Below are 21956 nucleotides of genomic sequence, written 5' to 3' on the forward strand. Positions count from 1 at the left end.
TCAGGCCATTTCAGGTGACAGTTCTCGCGAGGCTAATGACGCCGTTCAGTTTAGTAAGACATCTTTTAATTATTATTACATTAAAATACGGGATATTTACGGGGAAATATTAATACAGGAAGATGGCGGGAAAGAGTTGTAAAATACGGGAGTTTCCCGGACAAAACGGGATACTTGGCAGGTATGCCCCAATCCCCAGCATTGGGATACGCGACCTTGGGTTACCGACCCTGCCCGCTTCTTCAGACCCTACAGCGCCGCTTGTGGCTTTAATTTTGCTTGTTCATGTCTTTTTATTTTTTTACTTTGGGGGCCATTTGAGAGACAGAGTGCAGAGACTGAAATATGTTTCTCTTCACATCTTTGGTGCAGCTGCTAGCGGTGACGTGCCGTGACCACTAGGGTAGGGTAGGCAGGGCGTTCCAAATCGAGACCACCAATGTCAACACCAATGACAATTTCATATATCCACATGAACAAGCATTTAGCCATCTAACAAAAATCAACATCTTAAAACACCATTAAAGAAACATAAACACTGATTTAATATAGCCTCCACACTCATGACACGGCAGCACATCTGTTGTTTGTGTTGGAAACACAGAAACACAGAGAAAATGACAACAGCAACAACTCAGAACAGCCTCAGTGAGGAGCATCCACAAAGTCAATCCTTCCATTCACTGTAGAAAATACGAACAATTTTCTGACCTTTCCTTTGCTGAAGGTCTGGTAGTTCAGGTGTTGGTCTCCCATCTTTTAAAAGCTGTCATTTTTCCTCAAAAGAAAGTTTCTCTATCATCTCTATCCCGCCCACTAGCTAGAGAACGTAGCAGCAGCGGCCACGTGATATCAATTCACTAATGCACTGTGAACTTACGTATAGCATTTAGCATAGCGTGGTTCCGTAAATTGTTTTCATCTTGAGGAACTGACTGCGCATGCGCAAACACATAAAAACATGCTATGAGAACAGAGGCAGAGCAGCAATGTGCTTTTGAGAAGGGGTGTGGCCTCCTCATTCCTTACAGCGGTTAGGAAATAGTGATATTTAGCGATTTGGGCTATGAAAAGCAAAAAATGCTGACACTTTCAAACTTATAGGTACTGTACTATAGGCTATCGGAAATTGAAAAATAAGGAATTTATAATTATATTATAATTAAAACAAATAATCAAAATATCAATTCACCCTTGGGTAGGCACCGCCTACCTTGTCTACCCTGACTGCACGTCATTGGCTGCTAGATATTACCAAAGGGGTCTCATGTGCTTTCACAGAACACAGACCAAATCCCTGTTGCTATGGCAACAGTGAACCAACATCATATACGTTTTAAAATAAATCTATCTGCAAGGCTTTGTTACGGCTGGGGTTCCTTAGCAGCTGTAAAGGTGCACATTCATTTGTTACATTTCTATACCCAAGTAGATTATTATTTTTTTGTTTTAAAATGATCAATGGACATTGTGAAACTACAAAAAATTAAATGACCAGACAACAATCAAATTCATCACAACACAGCCGACCAATCAGATTAAACGCAATGTACGACGTCAAAACAGCATTGAAAAGGTCCATTTCTCAGTTTTAGAGTTCATAAACGTGAGCATTGATAGATGCCTTCTGTTCCAGGTGATCCGACGAAATCTTAAACGTTTTATTTTACTACCTTCATCAAGCAGGTAATATTTTCACTGCTTGTAATCAATCAAATGTCAGACCGTCCATAACTTAGTCAGTGCCTGCATCAGATCGAGCCTGTTACATTATTTATATTAAACCCTAAACTTAAAGCAGCTGGCAACCATAACTAACATTTTCTGTAACACATATAAAGACATAGTGTAGGCATCATAGATCAATCATTTAAAGGTAATTCTTCTGGAAAAACGAGAGAATTTACCCACAGACAAATGTCAAAGGTAGAAATTTCAAGACTGTTTTCATTTCCACCAATAACTTCGATAGAGTTTTGCGCGTTGCATTAGAATCATGCCATGTATAAAGAATTATAAATATTCTTTAATTTGCAGATAATTTGTCAAAAATGGACATTGTGTGATAAAATGGTTTAAACGTAATCTCAATGGCTGAAGGAGGTTTTTGACGACATCGTGTATGATTAACTATGAAGACACTATTCTAATATACACAGCATTTGTACGTTTGTCCCAACTGACACCATACTGATACAGTCATGTACAGAGTGACTGGTGCCCTTAAAGTGGATGACATGGACTGTACATAGACTTCCATCCATTAAACTTTGCGTTGGGCAGTTCCAGTAAGCCAAGACAAAAATCGATCCCAGCCATCAACCAGTGGCTTCCTGCTCTGTCCTCTGAGGCCTGTTTAGGGTTCAGTGTCAGCGATGGAGACAGAGAGTCCACCAGAAACACAACACGGCAAAGATAAGGAAAAACTCAGGAAATGACCTACAGCGCTATGTATGCTCGTGTGAATAGGATCCAGGGAGTGGACCACAAAAGGCCACGTGTGAACACTTTATCTTAGTGTGGAAGGCGGACTTTTCATTCTACGGCGGAACTGCCATGTTTTAACCTGTTTACATGACAATAAAACATCTTGAATCTTGAAAAAACTTGATTGAGTCGTTCATTTTCTGCTGCTTAAGATCATATGACCACAATGTGCATGTCCACTGAGTGACTGAACCCTGTCTGTCTTTAGGGGTAAATACATGTATAAATAATATACTGTACAGGACAGAGGTTGGAACAAGTCACTGCTTCTCAAGTCTCAAGAAATTCTCAAGTCATGTCACTAAAGCCCCAAGTCAAGAAAATCAAGTCCAAATCAAGTCAAAAGTCCTCAACTTTAAAATACAAGTCTTAACGAGTCACGATCCCATAATGTACCACAGCTAGTGCCATTTTACAGAGCAAGGTTATTCAATTAATATAAACTATAAATTACTTGAACAGAGTACATATTTGTCAAATAATAGTACTATTGTCCTACCCTGACTCCCTCTTCCCTGTTCTTTCCCCCTCACCAAGGTGTAACACTGTCCTCTCTTTATATATTCTTCCTTTAATAAAGTTTTTCTTATCATTCCTCACGAAGGGCTGGTGATAGTTACAATTATACAATGAAAAAAAATAATTTATTTAATTGCCATAATAAAGCATTGCATCGCGACAAGATTGCACTACATGTAGTGTAGACCTTCGACAGCATGTGCAGACAAGGTAAAAAAAATATTATAATAATAATAATAATAATGATAATAATAATAATAATAATAATAATAATAATAACAATAATAATAATAATAATAATAATAATAATAATAATAATAATAATAATAATAATAATAATAGTGATATAATCTGACACAGTCCTTTAATAAACAAATCAATCAAGATTATTTTTAGATTTTAAAACGTTCTCAGTTCCTCTGTTATCCAAACAATAATCATACTGGGAAGTAGAAGAAGGTATAATTTTTTCTAAATGAATTATTAATCACGGTATAAGCGTTAAATCCGGAGGATATCACTCTTGGAATCATTTTCTCTGCTAGTGCGCACATGTCTCAGCCTCGCCAATATTTAACCCAATATTTATACCGCAAAAAACATTAAAATTTCATCATTTGGCAGAATAAAATATTTTAAAAACCAGGTACAAAGCACATTTAAAAATCTTAAAAATAATGAAGACAGAAAGTAATTATACCTTGAGAGGAATAGAGATATTACAAAAGCCTAAATTGAGAACTGTCGCAGGCACTTTCAGGTCTGTTTTGTCAAACCATTGTTGGAGCTTAAAGGTTGGTGTGGGCGTGCATGTAAACATTGCACTGTTGTGACAGTTAGTGACCCTCCTCTTTTGTTCCTAGCAGGTTAATGGCTGCTGCAGCTCCCACCTGTATATACTGTAAGGGCGTGATCAGCACACTTGGAGGAGAAGCCTTGAGAACCTGTGCTACAACAACAACTTGGTGACCTTCGTCTGTGAAAGTGGAAACACGTTTGTTTTGACCTCTGTGTGGTGGTAAGGTGTAGGGCCAGGCGAGATGAGGTCCCTCCTAGTAATCTGAATGTCTAGAAACATTAGGTTAGTGGTTGGTGCCACCCCATTGTAAATGTTGTCCTCTTTTAGTTATTCAGCACTTTTGTTTGTTCGTTTCATATTTGCTTAAATAATAATAATTATTTTTTGGACACTCAAAGTCACTTTACAGAATTAAGGGATTATTCTTTCACTCCACCCTTAGTGGTGGTAAGCTACTATTGTAGCCACAGCTGCCTAGGGGCAAACTGAGGGAAGTAAGGCAGCCATAGTGCGCCATCGGCCCCTCCGACCACCACCAACACTCACTCACACACACACACTACATTCATACTAGGCAATGTGGGTGAAGTGCCTTGCCCAAGGACACAATGACAGATACCACTGGGGCGACTGTACCCCACTGTGGCACCTGGAATTCTCAGTGGTCTCCCATCCAGCTACTAACTTACTAACTTCACCTTCCCCACTCGGGAAGTGTTTGTCTTTGTTTTTTTTTACGAATAAATCATCAAAAACTAAACTGACTTGTCTTCTTGGCTTCATTTGACTGTTTGTTGCTATCCAAGTGCATTTTCAGCACTTGGAGCATAACAAGTCTAAAGTCACGTGACCCAAATCCACACCTCAGGTACAGCATGTATTGTGTTTTATACTTTCAGCTACTAATTGTCAGTCACTTTACTGCTTTATGATGTTGCTGTAAAAAGCTGTTCTGCAATAATTATAATAAAGAAGCCTGAGGGTGAACACAATGTTAACCAGTTGATCATGCTGAGTCACAGTTCTATAGCTGGAGGTCAGAATCAACAGGCTGAAGCTGAGCACAGATGAAATGCTGATAACAGCTCCCTGGGGTGCACAGAAGTGCATGTGGGAGGTGCTCAGTGTTTATCTGTTTGAGTACTAACAACGTAAATAATGCTTTTTTTCACCTGGCTAACATGATAGTAATTATGTACAAAGACAGGATAAACTACAACTAAAATATGTGCAACTGTCGACAAAAAATCTAATCTCGACTCAAATGTATAAAGATTTTGTTTTTATTGTTCAATTAAAAACAAAAAAAGTTGTTTCAATCAAAGCAATATTTTCGAACAAAAAAACTTAAAAGTTGCTTCTAATCAAAACATTTCAGTAAAGCTTTTCAATTAAAGTAAAAAAAAAAAAAGTGTTTTAATGCAAACAGTAATTTGACACCTAATTTCAACACTTTTTGTGGTTTGAAAATATTTTGTAATTAAAGCAAATCAATAACCCTTTGAGTGAGGTAGGGGGCATAACACAAATACAGTAAGTATGGTGGATAATAAACTATTTACAAAAACATTTTGCAGCAGATATGAACACAAAAATATGAGGATTTTAACACTACAACATGGTAAATATCTAATAGAAAAAAATGAATATATAATATTGCACTTGCATATAACAATTGAACGCTGTTGTTATTGCCTCATTTATTAAGAACTAATTTTGTCCTTCAACATAAATGTCCCCAGGTCTGTACTTTAAATCATACATGTTATACATGTATGTAAGGAGCCAACAATATCCAGGCAATAAGTGACAGATATCTGTCTCCTCAAGATTTTCTCCTTTCAATGTCATTGATTTTGTGATCAACTTTTATTTAATTTGGGGAAATTATGTGAAATAATTTCAGGAAAATTGAGTTCTTTGAACAATTTCAGATTTAGAATGACTCCAGTCATGTGGTAAAAGCATGGTAAAATTGCGATCCTTGAAATATTGTCGAATTTCATTGATTTTTGTGTATTTAGAAATCTGAGCAGAGATATCTTTGGTCATTTAGACAATAATGAGCTTTTTCTGTCTTTTAACTGTCTCCTGTGGGCCACATTGGATGCCTTGAGTTCGACAAATGTGCTCTACAGAGAAGCAGAGCTAGAAAGTGAGTCATGTCATGTATGGTTCAAGTCCCCACCCCCCCTTTGTCTGACCACATCATTTTACTCAGAATTCTGTGAAAAATCAACTACGGAGCATAACGATGGAATGAATGACTGATGACACACATTTTAAAGAATCTTATTTTGTAAATAAGTGGAATGAAACAGTATTTAGTGACTCCTGAATAGATTTATTTCTATAGTTTTTATCATTTAAAGTCATCTTCCTCCTGGAACCAACAGTGACGTTTGTATTAGTCGTTCATGTTCTGATCAAAATTATTTCCAACATCATTTTGTGTATTTTATTGTAATCTCTTCTTTTCATTATTTGGTATATTTTTTATCACATTTAGTGTGTCTTTGTTGTCGTTTTGTATGTTGTTGATGATAATAGTATTTTTCTCTCTTTAGTGCTTGTGTTTTTGGTGTCACTTTGTGTATTTTGTCATTGTTTATCTGTTTATTATTCAGTATTTTTTTCGCTTATATTGTGTGTTTTTGTTGTTGTTTTGTGAGTTGCTGATAATATTTAGCATTATCATTTTATTTTTAATGCTTTCATTTTTAAACTTTCCTCTCTCTCTCTTTAAGTACCCCCTGTGGTGCCATCGCGTAACCCTAGGGGTACACGCACCCCCATTTGAGAATCACTGGTGTAGGTGATGAAGACCTACCCTGATGAAGATCAGTGCACTGGAGTCTCCTACTTTGTATTTCCCCTCAGAAACCTTGATCATTGGAAACTGAGCGGGACAGGAGCAGCGGCCCAGAATCTCTCTCACCTGCAGAGAAAAAGAGCAACAAAGATCACTTTAACACGCGTGACACATCAACATGATGTATGTAAGAGTCATCAAAGGGCTTTGAGTTCACAACACAACAATGACTCTGTTTTGTGGTGTAAGTCATGAGCAGCCTTGGGTAAAAAAAAAAAAAGGGCGTCTGCGTCATTTTCCTCCCAGAGCTCCTACTGGGTGATAAAACGTCCCGCCCTGCTGTCTCACCACATTAAAAGTCCTGCCTTATTCCTCCTCTTTAGAACATTTAGGTTATTTATTGCACCACAAATGACAGCAAGGCACTAAAATACACTTTGGAACATGGTCACGAGGGCTCGCCCACTCAAGTTTGGGTTTGTCATCAACCCCATGGTAGAAGAAGCTCAGAAAGCCAGTGGTGATGATGTAAGCAGGCCGTACTGCCAGCTGGGTTTGGAGTTCAAATACAGAGCTGTGCCCTCAAACACACACACACACACACACACACACACACACATGCAGCATGTGGGCTGTGTGAGATCAGCATGCGCTCTCGTCTGATTGGACAGTTTAAATGTTTTTCTTGGCTTCTCACTGAGACAAAGGCGTGTCCAGGCTAAAACCAAAGGAAGTCACAGAATGAGCCAAATTATTGCTTCAGAGAATAAAACATGAATGAATGCTTGTAAAAATAATTCTTATTCAGGAACAAGACTTGGTAAATGTGTAACAGTCTATAGCTGTGTTTCATGGAAATGTGCAAAATCTAAAAAAAACTGATAATGGAAACACCTGAATTAAAAAAAGACTCAAATGTCACTAAAAAGCTTTTACGCTTTCATGAGGAGGAATTTCAGATGTTTCAATATTGAAATGAATCGCAAAATCGCTATGGAAACACTTTTTCTGCAAACGTGACGTTCCTGGTCACACGACGTGAGGTACCTGGTCACATGAGGTGGTACATATGGACAGAAGAGGAGACCGGGACATTTCTTAGTATTTTATTATAATTATTACTGGCACATTAGATGTGAAACAACAAAGGAATACAGAGTTTGATTAGAAGGTGCTGAGCGTCCATCTTCCTGCAGCGAAGTCTCGTGGGATGAGACTTCACGGGAGTTGCGAGGCTACAAAACAACGTTTGATGAAAACACGTTCAAAGAAACATTGCTTGTATTTTGCAAAAATCTGTAAAGGAAACCCAGCTCCACACACACACACACACACACACACACAGCATCATAAAAAGGGGGTCGACAGAGAGGTGAAGATAATGATTCTTGGAACAGGAAACAAAGGAGATTGAAAGTTGGACTAGCTAGGTTTCCACTACAGATTTTTACAAAATAAAAGCAATGTTTCTAAATGTCGATAAAGTATGATTTTGCTTCGAACGTGTTTTCATTGAAGGTTGTTTTGGGAGGAGCCTCGTGAACTCTCATCCCACGAGACTTGGACGCTCAGAACCTTCTTCTAAAACCCTGCAGTCCTTTGTTGTTTCACGTCTAATGTGGTAGTAATCATTTTTAAGGATAATGCTAAAAAATGAACGGTTTCCTCTTCTGTCCACATGTACCACACCATGTTTTCTCGGAGAGAAGTGGTCACGTGTCCAGGTACGTCACGTCATGTGACGTCTATTTGCGGAAAGGTGTTTCCATAGCTCTTTTGTGACACATTTCAATATTGAAACGTATGAAATTCCTCCTCATGAAAGCGTAAAAACTTTTTTGCAATATTTTAGTGTTTTTTCGAAATTCAGGTGTTTCCATTAACAGTTTTTATTGTGCTATTTAGATTTTGCCCATGTCCAAGAGTAACGGAAATGTAGCTCCTGTCATGTGCTGAAGGTTGGTCACAAGACAAGAAAATGGTCCACCCCTGGACTCTGAACTGTAGGTTGAAAAGCATGTATCAGGGTTCTTGATTCCGACATGTATCAGGGTTATTGATTATGGAATAATAGTGGAAAAATGTTGATAAAGAAATAAAAATGAGTGACACTATTTTCAAAAAGAAAATGTCACAATATCTTTTAGAGAGTTTTGTGAAGCAGTAGAAATATGTAAGTGTATAAAGTGTTCTTTGTTAAATGTCATGGTTTATGTTGGACATATCAGCATTTTTGCTTCCGCTTGTTTCAGTCTTGTTACATATTTTTAAACTGTGATTTATGTTTCGCTTTGTTAGACTGAAACAAAGAATTAAACTGAAACTAAATGATGTTCGTGAATCTATTTATCTGTGGGAGGTAATGAAAGAAGGAAACTGACTGATGTCCAGGGCATTAGAAACACCAGCATTAAAAGATCTACGCTGACAAGTCTTTGCAACAGTGGATCTCTTTATGACGTTAAAGTAGTCAAATGATAAGGTGGAGGATAATGTTAGGCTTGAAGCATCAACCAAAGCAGCTTGTTTATGGAGTGGTGAGCAGCACCTCCATTATGCTGTATCCAGAAGATTAAGGTGGCCCCTTGTGATTTTCTTTAAATGGCACCCTACTTCTCTCCAATGCTAATTAAAGAGGGAGGAATCAGAGATCACCTGCATGTTTTCCCTCTAACCAGACTCTGTTTTCAGCCTTTACCCATGAAGCAGATCTACATTTACATCTCCCTTTACAAAGGAGGTTATATTTTCACCAGCGTTCAAAGATTAGTTCAAAAGTACAGAAGATACATCCAATATACTGATTCTGGATCACTGGAACACTCATATCTCGGTTTGTAATTGGATTGCACATTTCATTCCAAATTTTCACTGTACTGTATGGTTATTAATGGGAATATATATTTCTAGCAACCCTTTAAAGCAGTGTTTTTTTAACCTTGGGGTCGCAATTCAAAGGGGGTCCCCTGAAATGTCTAGTAATTTCTAAAAACTAAAATATAATAAAAAAATAAAAAAAATAGTGATTACATTACATTTTTTAGTTTTTATTATTGTCATTTTTCAAATGAATCAAAATCAGAATCCGAAAATGTTTATTCGCCAATAAAAATAAATAATACATATAATAAATAAAAAGGATAAAGGATGTATATATATATATACCTATATATACTGTAAATACAAGTACTGCAGGTAATATGTCTTTATGGAGGTGGTGACGGGGTGTGACACAACACAAACTCAAACCACTTTATTCTAAACTTTCACTTTCTCAAAATACAGTAAAAATAATAATAACAACAATAATAATAATAATTGGAGCTGGTGTATCTTATAATAATCGTGGCTACTCGAAAAACAACAGATAGAAGCTTTATTGTCATTGTACTGAAAACAACACAACAAAATATTGTTGGTAACAGTCAATCATCACAGCAGAAATATTAAAATATTCTTAAAAAAACACGTGGTAATAAATAGAAGAAATAAAGACAATGTTAAAAGTAGCGGCTAAAAGGCACAAGCATGTTTAAACCTGAGTCACAATATGTTTGTCTAATATCACAAACATGGTCAGAAACTAACTCAAGGTGGGAAAAAAAAAGTCTGATGGGGTAGCCAGAAATTCATGATATAAACATGGGGTCACGACCCAAAAATGGTTGGGAACCACTGCTTTAAAAAGCGTGAATGATCACGGTACCATGATTAGGATCACTGACTGCGTTTCCATTGCCCATGAAAATGCACAATATCTAAAAAGTTTCCAAAAAACTGTCAAATATTGCTAAAGGATTTTTATGCTTCCATGAGGAGGAATTTCACACGTTTTGATATTGAAATATGTCACAAAAGCTCTATGGAAACACTTTTTCCGGGCGTACCTGGTCACATGACCACTTCTCTCTGAGAAAACATGGAGCTGTACGTGTAAACAGAAGAGGAGGCCGAGACATTTCTTAGGATTATACTTAATAAAATGATTAGTGCCACATTAGACGTGAAACAACAAAGAAATGCTAGGTGTTCTAACGAGGTTTGGAGCGTCCATCTTCTTACAGAGAAGTCTTGTTGGGTTTTTTTCTTTCTCATTATGAATTTTATATTTTGATAAGTGCATTGAGATGATTTTGTTGTAAATTGCGCTATACAAACAAAGTTGAATTGTGAAATGAGATTTCACGGGAGTTACGAGGCTCCAAAACAACCTTCAATAGAAACACGCTCAAAGTGCAATTATACTTTGTCGATATTTCGAAATATCGCGTTTATTTAGCAAAAATCTGTAATGAAAACACAGCTAATGATCCAGATAACTGCTAATATCTGGCAAAGAGGAGATTGGTGGATGTTTGCGCTCTTGCAGTGCACTTTTTTCTTCTTCTTCTTCTCTTTTTTAACACTGCGTCTTTCTTTCTGTCAGTAGGTGGACACAGGCTCCTTGAAAATATCCTGGTCTGTGAGCTAATGGAAAAAAACACCATGGCAACAGACAAACACACACACACAGCTGTACCCTTCCCTTTTTCACTGTACGGTTTAGGGTTTTTTTCTATTCAGACTGGAGTGAAATCCTTCTCCCACACAGCTTTTCAGCTGAGGTCATTGGGTTTTTCTCTCCAGTGAAGGTCTAGGACTCAAACTCTGCATCAACAACACGCTGGATTTGAACTACAAGGTGTTTTAATAACTCAATATCAACCCTGGCATTTCAACTATTTGCTCAGTTCAACAGAAAGTGTGTGTGCACTTCCCACTGTGTCAGCACTGACAGCCAAACACACTCAGATCTAAGACACACTGTGGGATGGACAGAGGAGGGGTGGGGGCGGAGCCGCAAGGTCACACATGAGGCATGCGGAAGTGAGGCTGCAACAGGGCCAAAGGAATGATAGTTGAATTATGGATGCTTGCTGGTCACAAGAGACGCTTCCAGCGAGAGGTGCAGATGTTCTAGAAGAGGAAAAAAAGCCACGTGTGACTGAGGAGCCTGCAGCACTATCAGCTCTATACTGAGAAACTGCCCTCTCTCCATAAAGAAGGGTATTTATAATCCTAATCGGTGTTGCTGAATTGGTGCATTGTTGAAATAAAAATAAAAAAAACACTTACAATGCGTCTTTAAAAACCAACTCATGTCATATCTGCACAGTTAAAGATAATCTCTTCATTTACAGTATTTCCTTCCTGACCGGCAAACATCTACTAGAGATGGAAAAGATACGCCAAGACTGAAAGAGAACCCTAGAGATGAACACAGGAAACATAAGGGGAGGGATAGAGAATCAATTTTAATATCATTGTGCCCTAGTTTTTAATATAAGTTCAATTTACTTCAACATTTTTTGATTTTATCACCCATTTTTGTGTAATTTAGAGGAATTTTGTGCCATTGTTTGTGAGAAATTGCAAGATTTGTAGAAAAATTAACAGTTCTTTCCACAATTTGAAATTAAAAAACAAACAAGCCCCTAAAAAATAAAGTGAAGTTTCATCAAATTGCTGAATTCGTCCATCTACAACTGGATTATTTGGTAATTTACACATTAATTCACATTTTTTCTGTCATTTTTACATTTTCCTGCACACCAGATTTTCCCCCCAGGCCTTGAGTGTAACACATGCGCTGTACAGTCTATTACATGACATTTATTATTTGCTAATAAGATGTTTAAAGCTTCTGGAGATGCTTTTGTTCTTTTTACTAGATAAAAACATAGTGTAGGCCTCATACATCAACAAATCGAAGATAATTGAAATAAATCATAAATCATAAACAAATGTGAAAGGTTGAAATTTCCATTCTAAAGTGGTTAGCACGTCTGCCTCACAGCAAGAAGGTCCTGGGTTTGATCCACACATTGCATTAGTGGATGATGTATAGAAGTGTTTTTCTTCAATAAACCAACATCTCTCCTCCTCTGTGTTTACTCTGCTCCAGTATCGACCAACGTTGTGCCACAGACTGATTCCACTCATGACGGCTGTGAGATGGATTCCTGTTACTAAACTCCAAAAGTAAAAAGTCAGCATAACAACATTTATCTGATTTTAAAGGAATTTATTGCTGCAATTTCCTTAATTTGATTTTGGAGCCTGAACAACAGTATCATAGTATCCTGCTGCTAAGTGCTGCAGTTAACACACATTTAGTGCAGCAAGAGATACATATTACAGACAAAATTATTTGTGTGTCAAAGGTTCCTTGCACGCTATGATTGTTTTAAGACAAGCATGGGCAACTAGCGGCACGGGGGCCACATGCGGCACTCAGTCTAAATTTGTGTGGCCCCCAAAAACACACAACATGACAGAGAAAAACACTAAAAAAAAAAATAATAATAATAAAATACACAAAATGACAAAGAAAAACACATAGAAAGGAAAATCATTATCTATTATCTTTTTTTATTTTAGTTTCAACACACTACAGGTACCGAGTAGCGGCACCAGGATTATGATTGTGGATGGGCCAGTTAAAATAAGGCCCCCGCCCTAATAAAAGGGGTTTCCTTTCATCTCCATAGCACTCTGCATTGGAAGCAACTCGGAACTTAACATTTTCGAGTTAAAAATTCCCAAAACGTCCAATAAAGGCAATAATGTTTGTGTGATTAGAACTATGATTATGCAAAATTGCTCATTTTTATTATCCCTATAAAGCAATGCAACATTATGTAGCATAATTTAGCAAAAAAAGGCATTCAAAGTGATTTACAGTACCCGTACATAAGTCATCAAAACATGACAGACGTCGAAAAGAGTTTTAAAAAAAGTCCTGAAAGCGAGGAGGCCTAAGTCTTTAGAGAGGACAGTTTTTTCTGAGCCAGATTTTTGGGACTTGACAGACTTTGCTTCACCACCCATGAGAAAACATTCCTCTGGCTTGTGAACATGATCTAAAAAAAGCTAGCAGCACATATCAGAGTTGGCCTGTTTGCCTTTATATACGCTATACGACTCCTCTGTGAACAGTCACATGACGTCATCAACCCAAAACAGACTCAGTACGACTCGTCTGTTTAGACAACACAGGGGTGTGTGTAGGTCAGAGGTGAAAGTAACACATTACAAGTACTCACGTTACTGTAATTGAGTTGCATTTATGGGTACTTGTTCTTTTTTGAGTATATTTCTAAATCAGTATTTTAACTTGTACTTAAGTACGTTTTAAAATAAGTCATTTGTTAAATTTCTACATCCAACCATTACTGAGTAAATTATTACTTTTTGTGATTATCTTTTTATTTCTGTTTCATGGCTTCACTAGGCCTGGGCAATATATCGAGATTCAAGATATATCGAGCTTTCTATTTTGGCGTTATAAAAAAAATTACAATATTGCCTATGACGATATATCTTTAAGTCATAGCTTTTTTGTATTAAAATTGTCATTTTAGGAGTCGCTGCTTTCATTACTTTTCAGAACAGCATGAAAAGTTATAACAGTTATATTGATTTATCAGTGTGTCCTAACCCAGACCTTCCTCACTCACACGTGCTGTCCCTTCGAGGACAAATATAGCACATATTGTGCAGCTGTTTGTTAATAAATGTGCTTGTGTGGCATTTTACATCAGCAAATTTAACCCAGAAATGTTTTTCTGGTCAGACTTTATTGAGTTAAAAATATCAAGATTTATATCATATATCGCCATTTTGAGAAAAATATTAAGATTTGAATTTTTGTCCATATCGCCCAGCCCTAGGTCCCACATTAAACATAATCCATATGTTCTTAGTCGTGCCATTTCTGATCAACGCCCAGCGACTCCTTCACTGGTTCAGGTTGTGGTTTCTACTTATTATGTTGTTACACACATGGCACATTTGGCATGGAACTGTTTTACAGTTCATAAATGTAGCTATATAATTATTTATTGGTGTTATTTTATTTAAAAAAGAATTGTACATTTTGGCAAACCTTTTATTTTATACAGATGGCCACGTTAACTACTTGTACTTAAGTATTTTTTAAAAAAAAAATAAAGTAAATAATTACATTGCGACACCCAACCGGGGTAAATTATTATTTTTTTGTTTTCAATAATCAAATACATCACATTATAGCCAACCAATCAGACTAAACCTAATGCTCCGCAGAAAAACAGCATTGAATGGAGGTTATTTTCTCAATTTTAGAATTCAAATGTAACTATACAAAAAAAATAACTATACATTTTGACAAACCTTTTATTTTATGCAGACGTCTTTGTGGAAATAAATAAATAAAGTTCTAATTGTGATAGATTTGGTCTCTTCCTCTTTAAGTTTATACATGAGTTGTTTACTGTATGCAAGGGAACTGTGGAAAGATTTATTTTAAAAAGATAATCATGGGGGGTGTGAAAGTAACTAGTAACTTTTACTGTGAGTACTATTTACCAGAGTAACAAAGTGTAAAGAGTACTAATACAGTATATTCATTCTACTGTAGTAGAAGTACTGTTACTTGATTGAAATTTTACTCAACTACAAGTAAAAAGTAGCTCAATAAATAAATAATAATTTACTCAGTAAGAGATAAAGATAAAAGAAGACAACCTATATTATTCCCACAAGGTGAAATATGCACAGTTTCAGCAGCAGATAACTCAAATAAAATAGATTAAAACAGCATAATAAATATTAAGAAATTACTTTACTTCTTTTAAAACGTACTTATGTACAAGTACAATTACTAATTTAGAAATGTACTTGCCATGAAAGCAACTCAATTACAGTAATGTGAGTACTTGTAATCCATTACTTTCACCTCTGCTATTCAATTAAGCTACTTTTCACTTATATTTGAGTATTTTATGTAAGACTTATGCGGCGTTCACACCAAACACGTTTCGTGCCTCTCGTCCCTAGTTGGATGCTTAGTGCTCATTGAATCAGACGCTTGTCACCAGTGTCGAAGATGTCCTGGACGCGCATCCAAACAAGTTGGGAAGAGAGCGTTGAGGGGAGGGGCTTCTCTGTTGCCAGTGGTGTTCATACAATGGATGATATTGTGCCGATCAGTTACGTTCATAATTCACTCAGTGACTGTGAAGTGGTGAGGAACATTATTGTGATGAGAAGGCGGTGTTCGCAGTCAGATGTATTTTGGTGTGACTCAGTGAGGGCTATAGAGAAGTGTGGGTGAATGGAGAATAAAGTTTGGAGTTCCTTGCTGAACACGCCGCCTCCGACTCCCGTTCATCAGCTCTACGTTATCCAGAGAGTAGTTGGGCTTTATTTGTTCCTCGGCGCCGTTTCTGGATTCCCCAGGGCTGCGCTCGGACGAGAGTCGCTTTTAGCGCCCAGTTTGACGACCTAGTGACCGGCATCGGCGCTCGCATTTCCTGCCAGGACACCAACTACAGGCGCTCTATTCCAGCAGAAGAGTGCCTGTCCATCTGTCTCCGGTTCGTGTGTTTTTTTTTTCATTCTGAATTCGTCACGATGAGAGAAAGCTTCTGATTGGTCGACGCGCCGCGATATGCCCCAAAAGTTCAACAATTCCAACTCCAGCGTCGGCCGCGTTGGAGGCACGAGACGCACGCCAAAAGCTTGAAATCTCAAAACGTGCAGCGTCCGCCGTGCGAAAAGCTTCAAAATGCGGCGCGCGGGAGCGTTCGACGCTCCTAGAAGGGCGTCCACCATATATTGTGAATGTACACCTGACACTTTTGATGCATTTGGTGTGAATGCGCCATTACTTATACTTGAGTACAATAGCAATCAAGTAACAGTACTTCTACTTGAGTAGGATATATCAGAACTCTAGGTGAAGAGGAACTAAATGAAGGTAATCGTGTTTTGTAATTACCGTATGTTGAGCCAGTAGCCTGAGTGTATCCTCAGGTAATGAAGTGAACAGTGTGGAAATACAAGTATTTAAGAGGCCCAGAGCCTGCAGGTCCAAACCAGCAGAAACATGGAAAAACAAATGGTGTAGAAAACCTTCAGGGTGACACATGACAGGTTCAAAACAATGGACGCACGCACACACATGATCAGTCTAAAGCCTAAAGTTTCTTGTGTTTAACAACAGGGTGCTGCTAATATTTGTTAAGAAGGAGTCGCAAATCCTTGAGTTCATCAACGCCTCCTTTAAAAAGCCAATACACACGGTCCTCATTGTACAGTGCTACGTTTACTATTAGCCCACATGATCCATTGGATAAATTATGGGTGTGACTTCTGTTGCATGGGCTTACCAAACTGGAACCAGTGTTTGCTACGCTAACAGCTACGGCCTAATGCTAAACATCACTAGTAACTACAAACCACAAACAGGATGTACTCATTAAACGTATGATACATAAGATACACAAAGTGGTTTTAGCTTCTTTATTGACTCTGTAAGTGTTTATGTGGTTTAAAAGTACCTTTATAGCACCAAGGTTGATCGTTTAGCTAAAGGAGGTTAGCCTGTACTAGCTTACATATCTGGAAACAGACAAGGTAAACAAGCTGATAAGATGTAAACATTTCAAACCACAAATTCTGCTTTCTCAGGTTTTTTTTTTTTTTTAAAGAAGAATAATGTTTTGCTTTAACTCTTCTTAGTAAAGAATGCAAAATTATTTTTAAATCTTTGTTAAAGCTGTAATAAGTGTAGCAATCGTTGAAATTGATGCTCGCAAGATGAGGGTTTCCACTGTGCATACTGAGAAAATTTGAATTTTGAATTTTTTTTTTAACATTTGAAATACTTTATTAATCCCTGAAAGGAAATTACATTACACTCTGTTAAAATGTCCCCATATGGGAAAAATGGAAAGAATATTTAGGTGTCACGTTATTGACCCACATATAATACAGTTTCCACTGCTAACTCAAGAATATTAAATAAACTCGACTTATTTTGAACTCAGAATTGCATCAAATCCTTTACTTGACCTGAGCTGTCAGTTATCGTACCTGATAACAGTCAGATGTCTGCACTAAGGCTGATATATTTCAATTTAGAGCAAAGCAGATTCCACTAAATGCTTTAAATCTAATTACCAAGGCATCAATTTGCTGTGCAGGCTCTCTCTTTTTAGATAATAAATCAATGTATTATGGCGACTCCAGAACTTATACTATTCACCAGGTTTCAAGGCAAACGAAAGGACAAATGTGTACGTATGTATGTCTGCCGTTGAAGATGTTTTACCGATCGAGTTCCCATCTCCTGATAGTCTGTGTGTGAACAGGGCAACGGGCTGGAACACTTACTATGAATGGTGCACTAATCACAATTTTCTGGCTGATCACCAATCTTTAAAAAGCCTGACCAACCAATTCTGATTTTTTTTTTTAATATATATATATATATATATATATATACTGTATATAAGGTGACAGCATACACCTTGAATGATCCAATCTTATATCTTATTTTAAGGTAAAACGTTGAACAATACCCGTATAAATATAATACAAACTTGTTGTTTTAACTGCACATGAGGTAGTTATCGCAAATATAAATGAAAAGTTTAGAACATAGTTGTCCAAAAATGAAACTATATCAGTTCCTTTGGTCTTTATTTTTCGCATTTTAAAAACAAACAAAACTTGTGCAACAGGTCACACTGCAGACCTGTTCTGCTTTGCCAAAAATAAAGTGCACAGCACTATTTTGGTTTTACAAAAGGTTTGAGGGAGAGGTAACACTTTACTGGAAATTTTACACATAAAGGCTGACATTATGTTGTCATTATTATGACATGACACCTGTCATTAGCATGAATGAGGTGTCATTAAGTGTCAACCATTACCCTAACCCCACTAGATCCCTCCACGTAACACAAAAAATGCCAACATAGCTCCAAAGGTGTCACAATTTAGCAAACAACACTTAATGACGGCCTTTATGACACCTTATTCATGCTAATGACCGATAATGACAGAGTAAGGTTAGCCTTATGTATAAAACTTCAAGTCAAGTGTTACAGAGGTGGATAATACAATAATAATCTATAGGAGAAACTAACAAAACATCTTAAAGGTCCCAAACTCGCCTGTTTTCCAGAGTTTTAGCCTCTGAAAAGTCACTTTCTGAGCAACTCTACACAAACAGGCTGATTTGCGGCCTACTTATGCATATTCATGAGTGGGCGTGTCTATAGACAGGACACTAACTTCCTCCTCCCCGCACGGTGACGTAGGGGACGGCCCGCCCTCCTCCCACTCACTCCGTAGCCGAGCTCATGCTGCTTTATAAACACGAGACAGAGCGTGGGGGCGGGGCATTCGCCAGTACATACATAGACTGTAAAAAATGCATACATAGCACTGCATAAGGGAGAAGGAGTATGGTTAATTATTATAGTCACTTGTACATTAGTGGCAGCGGCCCACTGGCTCTTTGCTCCCACTAGCTTTAGCTTTACCATTAGGCAAGGCAAGGCAAATTTATTTGTATAGTGCATTTCATACACAAGGCAACTCAATGTGCTTTACATGATAAAACAATCAACAGCTTAAAATAAATAAAAACATTTAAAATCATCAGTAAAATCAATTAAATCATCAACAAACACATGACATCAACAACATGAACATAAATCTCTCTCAATCATATGCAGTAGAGAAAAAAAGTGCCTTCTTTGATTCAAAAATGTTCACATTAGATGCTGACTTCAGCTCCTCTGGCAGTTTGTTCCACTTCTTTGCAGCATAACAACTAAAAGCAGCATCACCATGTTTACTGTGAGCTCTGGTCTCCACTGTCTGACCTGTGTCCATAGATCTGAGAGACCTGCTGGTTTCATACCTGACTAACATCTCACTGATGTATTCTGGACCAAACCCATTCTGACCTCTTTGTTCTGATTAAGACCCGAGCTGCAGTGTTCTGAACCAGCTGAAGATGTTTGATGCTCTTTTGGGGGATTCCTGTCAGAAGACCATTATCTGTTGGAGATAAAAGCATGGACCAGTTTCTCCTGATCTTTGTGAGTCATTAAACCTTTAACTCTGGAGATGTTCTTTAGGTGGTAGAAGCTGTTTTTGTGATAGATTTGATCTGATTGCTAAATGTAAGATCTGAGTCAATCAGAACACCAAGGTTTTTGACTTCTTTAGCTTTTAAAGATCGAAACTCAAGATACTTGCTGACCGCAGTCCTCTTTTCCTTGTTACCAAAGACAATCACCTCCATCTTGTCATGCTTTAGTTGAAGGAAGTTTTCACTCATCCAGCAGTTTACTGTTTCTAAACAGATACACAACACCTCAATGGGACCATAGTCATTTGGATTCAGTGATAGATATAGTTGTGTGTCATCTGCGAAGCTCTGATAATCAACCTTACAGTTCTGAAAATTGAGTCCTAAAGGAAGCATGTAAAGGCTAAACAGAAGAGGTCCAAGAACAGAGCCCTGAGGAACCCCACAGGACATTGGTAATCTGTCAGATTCAAAGTTTTCAATGCTTACAAAATAACTTCGCTCCTCCAAGTAGGACTTAAACCATTGCATTACTTTACCATTTAGTCAAACCCATGTTTGAAATCTGTGCGACAAAATTGTATGATCTACAGTGTCAAATGCAGCACTTAGATCCAATAGAATGAGAACAGATACTTTATCAAAAGTTTTGTTGAATGTTAAGAATTGACCCAGTTGGTTGAAGACCACCTTCTCAATGATCTTGGCTATGAATGAAAGGTTGAGATTGGTCTATAGTTAGCCAGTATAGAGGCATCCAGTGTTCTCTTTTTTAACAGCGGTTTCACAGCAGCTACTTTCAAGGATTTTGGTACGGTGCCTGATTGGAAAGAGCAGTTAATTATCTGACACAAATTAGTGACAATTGACTTTACAACAGTTTTAAAGAAGTTTGAGGGTATCGTGTCAAGGCAACACGCAAGGCGAGCTTGATTGCTAGCTTCAAATGCTGCATACTCAGCGGTGTGGTGGTTTCTTAAATGGTGATTGATGTTTTGTCTGGGTCTGAGTTACAGCAGAAAGGGACAGTGGCTGACTTTACAACATTTGAGGAAGTGGTTAAAGACCGGTTTCATATTCAAGGATCGGCCGATCGCCGATCCCCCAAATTCAGGGGCGTTGATCGATCGGTGCATCCCTAGTTACCATATAAGCAATGTCTATTTTAAAAAACCTAGAAGACTTTGTTCTGTGTGAGAGAAAACATTGCTACAAAGAACATTTAAGCACAGCAACATCATCTGACTTCAAAGTCTATTTTACAGGTGTTATAGGCTCCTATTGGGGGAATTCAATGGCAACAAGTTAAACAACACTCTTCCAGATTTAAGTTTATTCCTTTTTTCTTTTCTTGGCACATTTCTTCTTTGTGAAATATCTGATTGGATCGTGGTGTGGTCGGAACCCGAGGGACAGAAAGAGGGTGGAAAGCAAAGCATGAAACGCCTGATGCATGATAACGTTCCTCTTCAGAACAAAATAAACAAGGCTTCTTCCTTAAACAGGGCGTCAACGTAAACTGAGAATGAATTGGAGCGCTACCTCAATATTTGAGGAGGAAATAACAAGGAACAAAAGATTAAAGGATACTGAAAGATTATTTCTGTATTTTTCAATGTCTGTCTCTGGTAGGCCATGATATTCTACATGCTTTGGTTTGAAAACTCACACAACTGTGCACTGTTTTATTAGGATGGAGACCATTCCCACTGAAGTATACTTCCAAGTTTCCCAAGATGCACTTGGAACCTACAACAACATAAACCTGAGGCACACTGAGGCTAAATATCTTTGTTGATTCTCCACCTTTGAAAGTTCTGAAAACATTTTAAGTGAGAAAGTGACCAAGTAGAATATCAACATGTGCTCATTTGATCCATAAAACTCACGGAAACACATTTCGGAGACCTTTCATTGTGCTACTGAGTAAACTTCCAGTTAACTTCAAAATAAGAGCCCTTTTTACCAAAGCCTTAAAAACTAATGGAAGAGAGATGCTTTTGTTTTGAAAATCATTTTTTAGCTTGAAGCCGGTGTCATGCACTGAGTTTGCATCGTACTGAGATTGTATATGCGCATATATGCGAATGCAAGCACATGTGCACTATCGGAAAATTAATTTTTGATAAAAAAAATTAATTCATTTTTGTTTATTTTTGTTTTCAAAGTGAATGGACGTGTTTTGTTTGTTTATTGTATTGGGTTAGCGTTAGGGTTATAATCTCAGTACGGAGGTAAACTCAGTATGTGACACCGGTCCCAGGACGATTTTACATTCCACTTGCAATGCATCATGGGGCGGTTGAGTATGACTAGTGTGCCCACCGTGCATACTTAAAAAATGTCCCAATATAGTATACATCTGGGTATTTCTCAGCTATTTACTCAATCTTTCCATACTCTCTAATGTAAATGCACTATATACT

At 37.5% G+C, this 21956-nt stretch overlaps 1 protein-coding gene across 1 annotated transcript in view; it reads right to left on the bottom strand.

The window, feature by feature from the left end:
• gas2l1 (growth arrest-specific 2 like 1) overlaps positions 1-21956 on the bottom strand; it is a 48656-nt gene that overhangs the window by 10931 nt on the left and 15769 nt on the right. The window contains exon 2 of the mRNA XM_028458318.1: positions 6636-6743. Within this exon, the coding sequence (XP_028314119.1) occupies positions 6636-6743 (108 nt within the window). The remainder of the gene's footprint in view (positions 1-6635; positions 6744-21956) is intronic.

Source organism: Gouania willdenowi, chromosome 9 (assembly GCF_900634775.1).
Source record: "Gouania willdenowi chromosome 9, fGouWil2.1, whole genome shotgun sequence".
Classification (NCBI taxonomy): Eukaryota; Metazoa; Chordata; class Actinopteri; order Blenniiformes; family Gobiesocidae; genus Gouania; species Gouania willdenowi.